Below are 13,125 nucleotides of genomic sequence, written 5' to 3'. Positions count from 1 at the left end.
TCAGGACAGACCTTGACTTTTACAGGAAGTGATTTTAATCTTTTCCTGATGTGAGCTGGTGAAATATCATTATTGTTGCTGTTGTTTTATTATTATTAGTTAAGAACAGAAAACAACTTTACTCGGCTAAGGCTTTCTGAGAGTGTTGTCACCTGACGGAGTTGCCTGATTAGCATCGGCAAGCCATGGGAGTTCTCAAGCACGTACAGAACCAGGAAAGGCTGCTCCAAAGTTGACTTTTTAATGTGGGTCCTTCCACTTTCCAGGCATCCTAGTCAACTGAAGAGTCTCGGAGGTAGAGACAGGGGCAATAACGTAGCAGCAAGGAACAGAGAAACAAAGGAATTCAGAAAGATTCCAGCTAATTCACTCCAACGCTAGAGGTTAACACAACAACCAAAAGAATAAAATAAAAGAATAAAAAAAATGGGGAGGGGCTGGTAAATCAAAAGGAAGAGAAAAAGAAAGACTTTCTCTGGAAGAAATTAAAATTATGGCATCGTGGCAATGACTAACTTACTTAAAAAAACAAAAACATACACTCAAAAAAGGAGGAAAATCTAGCAAGCTATAGAAATAAAATGCTGTCCCTAACTGAATTTAACAATAATACAAGGTACAAATGTAATCAAGAAGATAAAAAAAAAGAAAGCAGAATAAAAGGAAAGTATTTATAACTTTTATTATCTATACACCTGAATTTTTTTCTTAAATAACAAGCACACATGGAGAATTGAAGTAAGAAGAGAAACATATTTTAATAATTATCCTTGTGAAATTGTAAAGGCTGGGAGAACTCTTGACAAATGCAAACCCATATGGTATCTCTACCCTTCTCCTAACCCATCACCTACTTCACACTCCCTCCCCAGCCACTTAAGAGGAGCCTCCGGGCACTCTCTGCCCTCAGCCATTACCTGCCGGAGGTTGCGAGTCACTTTGACATCGTGCCAGGCGTTGTCATTGAATTTTCCGTTCACTGGCTCCACAATGGCCTCAAAGGCCCCGGACCCCAGGTTAATGACCAAGGAGACCGCGCCATCCTTCAGAGCCAGGTTGACATAGTCGGCCGACTTGCCCGTGTGCAGGATAAGCCCGTTCCGCTGCCAGGTCTTAAAGGACAGGGTGATTTCATCACTGCTGCTCTGGATCGGGTTCTGAGACAGGTCGTAGCACAGGTACTCTGAGCCTCGGAAAGTGGCCACGTTCTCCTCTCGAGCTGCAAGGGAAAGAAAAGGGGAGAGCAGTCAACACTTGACCGGCAGGAGCCAGGTCTTCACAAATACCAGAGAACACACACAAACATACAGGGCACTGCCCCTGCCAGGGGCCTGATTCCAGCACAATACTCCTTCCACCTCTTCCACAGCTTGTTATCTAAGGACCAGGGAAACTAGCAGAGAAGCTGTGTGTTCACACAAGGGCAGAAGACTAAAACGATGATGCAGGAAGGCTTGCTGCCTTGCCTTCAAATTTTCCCAGAGAAAAACCTAGAGGGAAAATGCATGCAAAATGGTAAAGTGAGGCTTATGTTGCTTTTGCATCAATATCGGCTTTTAAATGCCTGTAAAAGGGCTGGTTTAGAATGGATAATTAACTGTTCTGACAGAGCGTTCTTTAGCTCCAGGTACCTTTTATTGACCAATAAATAAAAATCAATTACCCTGAAAGGTTTGGCTCTAATTTCTATCCATGGGTAACATGGCTAACTTTGGTTTCCATGGTACAGTCCTGCACCAAGTGGAACACGCCTGGGTTTCTAAAAAGGAGGTTGAACCTAAGGAAATGACTGAGCAGATGAGGAAAAGGGAACAGAATGGAATTTGATAATATGCTTTGATATTACATTAGACAGCAATGCCTCCCTTTTATTCCAAGGGACCGCTCCCTGAAGGTCTTTGAGATGGCCTGGTCAGACCATCCTATGGAACATCTCTCCATAGGACCAGGGGTCCACAGAGCCAACACGGTATCCCACTGGGACCCAGACTCTCTTTCAAGACCATATTCTAGACACTGGGGGCCTATAATTTGCTGCCCAAAGAGCCCCAAGTGTGTTCCCAGGGCTTGTGCAGGCCTCTTCCCTGGATCAGTTTTCTGAAGGCAAATCATGCTTGTCAGTGTGCATACCTCAAGATCTGAGGACTAGCCTTGGGGACTATTTGTACAGGTCTACACAGACCTTGGCCATGTGGGTGGAGGAACCCATGTGCATTTATACCAGACCCCTGTGATGAGCGATGGAGCTGAGCCACAGAGCCACAGAGCCAACCAGAGGGGCGAGCTCTGCCTGTGCTGGTATTTCCCAAAGCAGAACTCCCAGGAATCTGAAAATGCTAAATGTGAACCTGACTTGGTAACCAAGTAGTTTCGAGGATCTATTTTTCAAGGTAAGAGGATGGAAGTATCTGATTTAATTATTTGTTGATTTATAACTTAGACACTCAGCATGCACACTTCCATTTGTCCTCTTGTCAGGCAACCCCACTTAGAGTGGGTGGCCTCCCTGGTGGCCCAGCGGTAAAGAATCTGCCTACCAATGCAAGAGACTAGAGTTTGATCTCTGGGTGGGGAAGATCCCCTGGAGAAGGTAATGGCAACCTGCTTCAGGATTCTTGCCTGGGAAATCCCACGGACAGAGGATCCTGGTGGGCTACAGTTCATGGGCTCGTTAAGTATGGGATACGACTTAGCCACTATACAACAACTTCATATCAGGGTTGGTCAAAAGTACCTCTCGATAAAAGGAAATGACCAATAATACAAATTTAGATATGCAGTTTCCCTTTAAAGAGGGGTGAGGTGGGGTGGGGCTAAAAAGTAAAGTTGAGGAAATTCTATTTTTCCTTCTAGACCTAACCAAAGCCAACCCACCTTAACTCAGATCCTTATCAACCATCATAGCCCTTGGTAAGCTCCTTAAGGAAAATCAAATAAATGTTTTCTCATCATGAGGTAAAGGAGTCATTTTCATAATGTGAAGAGATGACCACCCAATATATAGTATTAAGTTCATCATAGCATCACCACATCATTAAAACGTGAACCTCAACGTCACACTCCAAAGAAGGAAAGAAGAGATTAAGTGTGTCCTGTATCTTCCAGAGGGCCTCAAGGATATGTACACACCTGCACAGTTCTGTATGCACACACACTGCTGTAAGCAAAAGGGACTTGTCCACCTCTAAGTGACAGCGGTGTTGCTTACACATATAAGTAGTGAGTACTACTCAGCACATAACCCATGCCAGATGTATTTTACCAAAATGAGTCCCCCCAAAATCAGAGTAGATATTTGGCACAACACCACATGTTTGAAACGGGTCCACTCATCCAATCCCCCAGCGCCCTGCTTCCATTAGCTCTCTTCCCATTGCTGCAGAAATAGTTTTGTCAAAATTCAACTGGACAAGCTCTTTTGGACAGTAGACTGGAAGTGACCCTGATTTACAGCTGCTGCTAAGTCGCTTCAGTCGTGTCCGACTCTGTGCGACCCCATAGACGGCAGCCCACCAGGCTCTGCTGTCCCTGGGATTCTCCAGGCAAGAACACTGGAGTGGGTTGCCATTTTCTTCTCCAATGCATGAAAGTGAAAAGTGAAAGTAAAGTCGCTCAGTCGTATCCGACTCCTAGTGACCCCGTGGATTGCAGCCCACCAGGCTCCTCCGTCCATGGGGCCCTCCAGGCAAGAGTACAGCAGAAGATGGCAAATCAAATGCAGTTATCGCCACTAAGCTCTCTTCCAAACAATGCAAATGTACACACAACCAACTACTACGCCTGTCCTTGGCACCCAACATGGTGTATTAGTGGGTGTCTTCTATAAACATTTAAGTTACACCTTGTGCACCCAGTGAACTGAGATAAATGAGCAAGGAAAGGAGCGCTTCTAAAGAGAAGCCTCAATTAATCATCGAGTACCCTTCAAAGGGGAAAGGCCTGACACAGAACAGCAAGTCCCCAGGATATTATTTAATGTACTATGTGGCACTTAATATTTTTCACATAATTAGACCAAGGAGTCTGTCAAAATAATAAATTTTAGAGCTATAAAGGATTTTAGAGATTGCCTGATTTAAAACATTCTTTTTATATTAAGGTAAAAACTGATGACTAGGAATAAGTGAGTTGCCCAAGATCAGACAGTTTGCCCTACTCTGGACTTCTGCTGCCTCTAAACTTTTCTCCAAATATCAGTCACCTTTCGCCCTTCAGTCTGGATATACCACCTGCTGTTATTTTGCTGCTCAAAGGGAAGGAATGGTTCCACTGAGCCATGTGTTGATTTACAAACCATCCCAAACCTTGAATAAACTAAGCCAGAGACCTATTCCTCCTACCCTCACATAAATCACACCTCCTCACCAAAAGAAATGTTTCTCTTTTCCTCCTGGAATCAGTGTATTTAAAATTAAAGAACTCATTTTATGTAGAAGGCCACAGGAGAAAAATGACATCACTAAGAGGCTATCACAGTAAATAAATAAGAAATAAAACCAATGAGAGAAAAAACTATGCAAATCACACACATATTTATGCTAATACCCATGCAAATTCATCAATGAAGATTTTATGCATCCCTGAGAGTATATTACTTTGCAAATATATGCTCAGTGGTAAAGAACCAGCCAAGTAAGAGAGGTGAGTTCAATCCCTGGATCAGGAAGATCCCCTGGAGAAGGAAATGGCAACTCACTCCAGTGTTCTTGCCTGAAAAATCCCATGGACAGAGAAGCCTGGTGGGCTAGAGTCCATGGGTGGGCTAGAGTCCACGAAGAGTCGGACAAGACTTAGCTACTAAACAACAACAATGAAAACTACTACAACACTTCACAACCCTCTAACTCTCTTCATTCAGTGATGAATTTCCCCAGTTTAGCCCTTTCTCTGGGCTGGAGAAGACAGTATCACCCCAGATGCCATGTATCTCCTTTACATATCAATGAAGAGTAGACCACTGAAAGCTGCTCCCTGAATCGTGTTCTAGATAAGCAAAATCATATCATTTTTAATTCATAGGATCCTTTCCCCTTTTTTGTTACAGGAAGAAGAGGCATTGGCAGTGCATGACCCAGTCTTTAAAAGAGCAAATAGGGGCTTTCCAGGAGAAAGACTGAGGACCTGGAAGAAATTGTTCCTTTGTACACTCTCACAACTGACATTCTTCTCCTAAGAGCCCGAATTGTCTTAATTTCCTTCCAGTGGCTAAACCTCAAGCACTTTCTTATCACCTTGAAAACCAGACTAAGTTGATAGTGAATATAACTAAAGGGTGCAAAACCAAATAGTGACAAACACATTTCTAAGCCAATTCAATTCTCCAAACTCTCCATTAGAAAGATGTAATACTGCCCCCAAATCTGTTTTCTATAGTGAGTGTTTACAAAGAGAAGGAGGTTGAAGAGACAGTGCAGTCACCTTGTATGTATTCAGGCTAAACAGGTAGAGAAAATGAAGGCGGGGGATTATGTAACACAGCATACAACGGCTTAGCGTAAAGCTACAGCTTGGCAAGAGGGTAGGTGCTGAAATGGCTAATGGACTGTGTAGATTCATTTAGATTATATCACTTCAAAGTTTACAATCAATTGCATAAGTGTTAAAATAAAAATGTTACTCTCACTGCATGAAAAGCAGAGCTCAACCCTGTATGACAACAAATCGTTTGCCCATTACTTGTAAGTGTCCAATTGATTAAACACTAGATGGAATCAAGATAAGTAGAACTGGAGGTTTTGAATCAGTTTGTATAGACATATAAAGCACTGATCTTTCAAATGACTTGTTAATCCAAGGACTGATATATACACAGCATTAATAGGCATTTACTCAGTTCTGTTTTCCACTCTCTCCCCCCCAAAAAATCCAACTACTGATTTATATATCAATAACTCTATTTCTCTGATAAATTCCAAAATAGATTAAAATAGTCCTTTTTTTTTAAACTGTGGAACTTAAGAAGTGTAAAGAGATACATATCTCTGTTGAATTGAGCCTGTGGTTACTGATAGCTTGATGTCTTAGGCCATGAGATTAAGAAATAGGAACTTTACTCTAAAGGTCCTAAGGAACCAATGCCTAACTTTACTGAGAGAATGGAGGCTCTGATTTGCATTTTTTAAATATAAGATTCCAGCTTCCGTTGGGTTGAGAGTGAACTGGAAAGAAATGAGAGCTGAAGGCAGAGAGCCCAGTGAAAAGAAGAGAACACATTTGAACTACTCCTTCAGGGGGTGACTGAAACCGCTTCAACCCGAATGTTGACATAACCCAGCGAGGTTTGCATGTCACTGGACAAGAATGTAAGCAAAAGTTTCTAGAAGGGACAACCTAAGGACTTGAGAGACAGAGACTCTAAAAACCTGGAAAGCATAGGAAGAAGCCAAAATTTGGCTACTTTAGATCCAAATGCAGCCATGGAAAGCTAAGGGCCAGAGGTTAAAATTTGAGGACAAGGACACAGCACTAGGCAAGAAAGGGCTCAGGTGAGAACAGGTCAGGAACTGGTAAAGGGAAAAATGAAAGTGTTAGTCGCTCAGCCGTGTTTGATTCTTTGCGATCCCATGGACTGTAGCCCACCAGGCTCCTCTGTCCGTGAAATTCTTCAGGCAAGAATACTGGAATGGGTAGCCATTCTCTTCTCCAGGGTATCTTCCTGACCCAGGGATCGAACCCAGGTCTTCTGCATTGCAGGCGCATTATTTATCATAAGAGCCACCAGGGAAGCCCAGGAATGGGTAAAGGGGAATTCTAGTCACCATTTTTTAAAATATTATATATTTCCAAATGCTTTCTTAATCGTTCTTTGTATTCCTTCAACAGTCTATGAGGTTACTTTGCTATGCTTACACCAATGCAAGGAAGAGGGACACACAGTTTACACAGGTTATCCAAGGCACTTGCCAGCATTTAGAGCAGTTCCAAAACCTCAGAACCACACAGTTTACACAGGTTATCCAAGGCACTTGGCAGCATTTAGAGCAATTCCAAAACCTCAGAACCCTGACTCTCATGCCATCACTTTTGCCACCACATCCCACCAACACCCTCACCAGGAACTCAAATTCTCAGAGGACGAGGTGCCTGACCCTGTATGTGATGTCTTGCAACTGCATGAAGTTCCTTATGTCAAAAGGAAAAACCACTGACACTGACAGGTGAGCACCCACTCAGGCAGGAGGAGCACAAGCAGGGGATCCGGGAATGGGGCCAGCTCAACTCCAAAATCCCCTGTAGGAGCAGGTTGGAAAAAGCCAAACTGAGATCACACTCTTCACCCTCATTAGAGAAAAAGCCTTAGAAATGGAATGTTTAGATACCACTTAGGAGAGCCTGTTAGAATGCCAACCCCTCTGGAGCGGCTGTAACTACTGGGCCTGAGCAGAACACCTGCTGTGCTCTAGAAAAGGAAGCAGGAGCCAGCTTTCTGAGGACAGGTTCCAGAGACACAGGCAAAACTGTTCTCCTCTTTTGCTTGCACCCCAGTGTTCACCAGGAAGGGCTTCCCTGGTGGCTCAGAGGGTAAAGCATCTGCCTGCAATGCAGGAGACCAGGGTTCAATCCCTGGGTTGGGAAGATGCCCTGGAGAAGGAAATGGCAACCCACTCCAGTATTCTTGCCTGGAGAATCCCATGGACAGAGGAGCCTGGTGGGCAGTAGTCCATGGGGTTGCAAAGAGTTGGACACGACTGAGCGACTTCACTTTCACTTTTCAATGTTCACTGAAACACTGTTTACAGTAACCAAGACATGGATGCAACCTAGGTGTCCACTGACAGAAGAATAGGTAAAGATGTGGTATATATATATACAATGGAATATTATGCAGCCATTAAAAAGAATGAAATAATGCCATTTGCAGAAACATGGGTGGACCTAGAGAGTGTCATACTCAGTGAAGTCAGATGGAGAAGAAATATTGTATGGCATCCCTTATATGCGGAATCTAAAACGAATTATATATTAAAATAAACGAATTATATATTAAAATAAATAAATTTATAAAAAAAAAGAAAAAAAAATAAAACGAATTATAAAAGCAAACTTACAAAACAGAAACAGACTCACAATGATTGCTAGGGGGTGGGGGAAGGCTTGGGAAAATGGATAGTTAGGGAGTTTGGGATGGGCAGGCACACACTGCTATATTTTAATATGGATAACCAACAAGGTCCTCCTGTATAGCCCTTGGAACTCTGCTCAGTGGTATGTGGTAGCCTGGATGACAGAAAGGGAGTTTTGGGGGGAAGAATGGATACAGAGATATGTATGTCTGAGTCCCTTTGCCGTTCACCTGAAACTATCGCAACATTATTTATTGGCTGTACTTCAAAATAAAATAAAAGGTTTTTCCAAAAAAAAAAACCAAAACATTACTCTCATCTTTGAATTCTTCATCCTTCAATAGGCCTCCGCAGCAGCATGGTACTTTATTCTGCACTGATGCAAAGATAACCCCACCTGGCCATTCTGGCCTGGCATACCCAGAAGCTAATGAGCCACAAAACACAACATGAGCTACTGCTGCCCTCCCTGGCAGACAAACGGAGGTGGTCCTGAGGCTTACCTGCTGACTCTGTTCCTCTGATCCACAGATTCAGCAGGGTTTTGTCCCTCCTCCATGGGTGCAGTTGCAATGAGAGGTTTCAGGGTCTCATGTTGGAAACTAACACATCACCCAATTCTACCCAAGCAAAGAAGCCCTGAGGAGGATGGGAGATGCATGAGCCCAAGGCAGAGGGGTACAGAAAGCAGAAATAAACTCCTTGAGAAGGCCACGATTCCACAACCGTTCTCGTTAATACAGGGGCTGCATCTCCACTCCATCTGAAAGTAACCCTGGGGGGAAATGTCAGTTTGAGTCATTTGCTGACAAAGGAACAAGTTAAGGCGGATGGGTGTGAGTCTATTCACACACAGTTCTGTTTTCCATGCAACCTGCTAAGCATCCAACATACAGAACAACTTCCACCTCTAAAGGCTTCTTACAAGCTATGTGTGGACACCCAAGTTAGCAGCTAGACTATGAGATGACCATATCTGCAAAAATGAGAGAAAAGCAGAAATCTTCTCCCTAGAGGGAATTCTGTTAGACATCACCTAAGGACATCTCCAGCTAGAATTAGGGAAGGAACAATACTGAGTAAGAGAGAAAAAAAGGACTGCAGAGTGACTGCCCTCTTGCTTCCTCCAGTCCCATTTCCCTTACAATGTATTTTAGGGCCAACCAGAGCATTCGGATGGACCAGACTGCAGAGCCATCCGCCAGGGACAAACGAGGAATCCTTTACCTGCCACGCCCCCAAACAGGTATTTTAGAAGCACAGTGCACCAGCAGACAGCAAACTGTGTCCTTATGAGCAATCCTGCCCTACAAAAGAAAACAAACACAGGAAACCTGACCTCCTGAGGCCATTTCTAATCCTTATCCACAGACTCCTTAGGAGAGATACAGCAGAGAAATAAATGGACTTTTCCACGCTGCCTGGTCACTCACTAGCCTGCAGATGCTCCTTGAAAGTGATGAGAAGGAAAATAGTAAATCAAGTTGTCACTTGGAAAATAAACAGCCAGGATCCTGGCGAGGGGAGCTGCCTTGAGTCCACAAAAGAATGGCCTGGAAAATCACGCTTCACTGAAATCACTAGAAAGCTAACAGCATCCTGAAGAGCTCATAGCTCTCAATTGTATTACAATAAAAGCTAAATTTTCTGTTTATTCATTCAAGGAATAAGTATTTCCAGGTTCCTACTATGCATCAGGTGAGGTACCCAGTGTTGAATACACTTGAGCCACACAGAAACCGTGTGAATAGGAATAATTCACCAGCCTTTACTAAAGAAGAGAAATTATAAAGCTGAAAAAACTTAAATGCCAGACCCTGCCATGGACTCACGTTAAACAGGGCACCCTCCTATAGCTCAGAGTGCAGGGGAACTGTGGACTTGATGACATGGAATTTAAAAATAAGGCTTTGAAATGGACAGACCTGGGTTTTACAGCCAGCCCTGGAATTTACCTAACTCTATGGAACCTCAGCTTACTATTTAACTTCTCTAATCCCTGCTTTCCTAGTCTATACAATGAGAAAAATATATTTCATAGATTCACTGTGAGACATGAATCAGATAAAGTTCCTGGCCCAGTTCCCAGCCCTAGATACATCAGATGCCGCTGTTGTTGTTGATACTGCATGTCGGGAGCCGCGATAGGCATTACTGACAAAATGGAGGCACGGCCCCAACCCCCTCTCCTCATCCCGCAGGCACGGTCCCGGGATGAAGGAGTTAGGTCTTGTGATTCTGACTTGTCCTTTCCTTCCTCCGGTTGAGCTGGCTGGAAAGAATGTTATAATCCATAAAGTTAACTATTGACATTTGTTCAAGGATCTTTACAAAGAATGCTCCAGGATGAGCACATAGGCTGCAGCTTGAGACCATGGGAAACATTGTTATCTGAAACCTGCCTGTAAGGGGAATGTTTATGGCAAAAGAAGTTTGCTGAGTTTAGGGGTTAGGAATAATTAAGAATAGTTAGAAGCTAAAAGTTTAAGATATGCTGTAGTGTTGGCATATTTTACTATAGCTTATAGAAACTAGGAATTTTAGAGATACTAATAGCTAAAAGCCTTTTAGGAGATGATGAGCTTAAGTTACTAGGGGATAGCAGGATTTAAAGAGATAAGAAATAAACTGGGGAATGTAATATACAGCCCAGAGACAAACTTGAGTTACAATGTTATCACAAGGACACTTAAGAGGGAACTCTGAAGGACAACAATGATTTATGGAGACAGTAAATATGGGTGAGGTGAAACTGAAGATGTCATACCTCTGACCTAATGCTTTTGTAAAAGTACAAAAGAAAACCTGATGCTTAAAATAAACATGCAGCCCAGGGCTTTGAGCGAGAGACTGCATCATTTTCATTCGCAGGCCCCGTTCATCCCTTCAGGGCATTTCCCTGGCTGCCGGAGCTGGACTCCGGCAAATGCACATATGAAAAAGTGATTACAAGTGTAGTGAATATTAAGAGGTGATATGGGTCTTGACGTATGAGTAAGAGTTCACCAGACAAAGAAGGGATGATGTCCTAGTTAAAAGAAAAAATGCATTCCCTGGTATGATCATTAGAAAAGCATGGGTGCCCAGGGGATGGTGAGAAATTCTTCCATGTGGGTAGAGTAGCAGGTGTGTGAGGCTCAAGCTGCAGGCAGGAGCCTTATGAGTCATATTCCTGGGGCACGGGGGCGGAGAACCGGCAGAGGAGAGCTTCAGCTTGTGAGTGTGTTGCACCAACAGGTCCAGCGGATGGACTAATGCGTAGAGAGGTAAAGAGGAATCCAGGAGTCAGCGCCAAGAGAGAATGAGATGACCGAGGGGCCCTGGCCTGAGGCAGTTGTGTTGCATCTCCTTGCCAGCCCACTGATAATAATTTATGTAATATGTTGTACCTTTAATTTCCCATAACCACAAGATCTACATGAGTTAAACTGTATTTACACTTTTTTCACTACCGGCTTCTCATTTTAATGGTGGGTCAGACAATCATTGAACACAACAACACTCTCTCTCTTGTAGAGGGAATTCCATTTTCCTGTCCCATGCCCTCGGGAAAGCATTCCCCCCACCCCCCTCCACTCTCCAGAAGGCAGGCGTTTGGAATGACACGTGGACCTTCTCTCCTTTACCTATTCAAATCCTCCAAGGAGAGAAGTCATTCCTCCGCTTGGTCTGACACCCATAAATCCGTATTTCTTAATTCGGTGGTCACTATTTGCATGACTTGTCTTTCTCTCTCCTCCAGCTCTGCCGCTCCTAAAATAATCATGCATTCTCTTTTAGGCCCCCCACGCAGTGAAATCTATCAGGGTAGACTCCGCCCCTACATGAGAAGGCCTGGGGTTTTCTAACTCTTCACCCTAGGCTGAGCAATTGAGTTTAATTCAGGGCGAAAATTACCAGGAGGCCCAGTAGGACTGCAGATCAAAGCCACATTGTCTAACCCAGCTCTCCCAGCACTGGAACTAATGTCTGGATCCTTGACCTGACTGCCAGCTTCACTCTCGTGTCTCTTCCTCAGTTCATCCAGGACACTAAGGTTGTCAGTTGTCACCTCACACAACCAGTGCCTGGACTGCTTTCACACTCTGCTTGCGAAGATAACAGACATACTTGGAACTGCATGAGGGCGATGATAAGTAAATATAATGATTATATCAATAATTTTAAAGCCAGCTCTGTGCCACTGTGTTACTAAGATGCATTTCTTGAACTTACACTGAGGATATGGGTGAATAGAATGGTGAAAATTTAACCAGGGTCACAAACTTGAAGATAAACTTTAGATGGAGTGTTGATGTTTTTGAATAAAAAAATACAGAAAGTACACACATCCACAGACCTACATAACCTTTCACCCTCGGCCCAGCCCTCAAAGAATAATCTACATGTTTATTTTTCTTTTAACCAGCATCTTTTATCAAAGTTCCACAACAACAAAGGCAATTGTACAGACTACCTAACACCTCATTGTGAGACTATATTCGACAGAGTTAAAAACAAAATTAATAATAATGAAATACATCCACAATGATCCTAGAACAGGAAGCAGATCATCTAAAATGATATTGTTTTTTACAGTGATACTAACCCTAATTGCTAACTAAATTAAATACTCACTGTACTAACACATAATGCTCAGGAAGGAATATAAATGTCACAAAAAGTTCACAGGATTTGGGAAAATTCAAACAGATATTAAGATATGTAGAAGCAATACATGGATTTTTAGGTTCACATGGAATTTTAAAATATTTACTTCTGTAAAATTTCTCTTTTCATTCAAGATTCAAACAAGTAAAAAGTCCTCCACAACAAATCATCACTGCAGCATCAGAAGAAACCTTGGAAGATGACCTAATCTACTTCCTACCTTAATAAGTCTACATCGAAATCATCTTGTTGGTGAAACTCTCTACCTTTAAGTATCAAAAAAAAAAAAGAAAAAAAAACCCAAGATGAATCGGTGTTACGTGAAATTTCCTACAGACATTTCAGGAGCTCAAATGGTTCCTAGTCCAAAATGACTAAAAGATACTGAGAGACTACCAAGCTTCATTTGGGT

General features: G+C 42.9%; 1 protein-coding gene across 2 annotated transcripts in view; it reads right to left on the bottom strand.

Moving 5' to 3' along the window:
- NRXN3 (neurexin 3) overlaps positions 1 to 13,125 on the bottom strand; it is a 1,799,700-nt gene that overhangs the window by 1,298,061 nt on the left and 488,514 nt on the right. For both annotated transcript variants that reach the window (XM_081510568.1, XM_081510570.1), the window contains one exon: positions 918 to 1,219. In XM_081510568.1, coding sequence (XP_081366694.1) covers positions 918 to 1,219 — 302 coding nt within the window. The remainder of the gene's footprint in view (positions 1 to 917; positions 1,220 to 13,125) is intronic.

This window comes from Giraffa tippelskirchi, chromosome 7 (genome assembly GCF_054371585.1).
Source record: "Giraffa tippelskirchi isolate mGirTip1 chromosome 7, T2T-mGirTip1v1.2.pri, whole genome shotgun sequence".
Taxonomy (NCBI): Eukaryota; Metazoa; Chordata; class Mammalia; order Artiodactyla; family Giraffidae; genus Giraffa; species Giraffa tippelskirchi.
The sequence above is the reverse complement of the archived record's forward strand: the minus strand, read 5'-3'. Positions and strand labels throughout refer to the sequence as shown.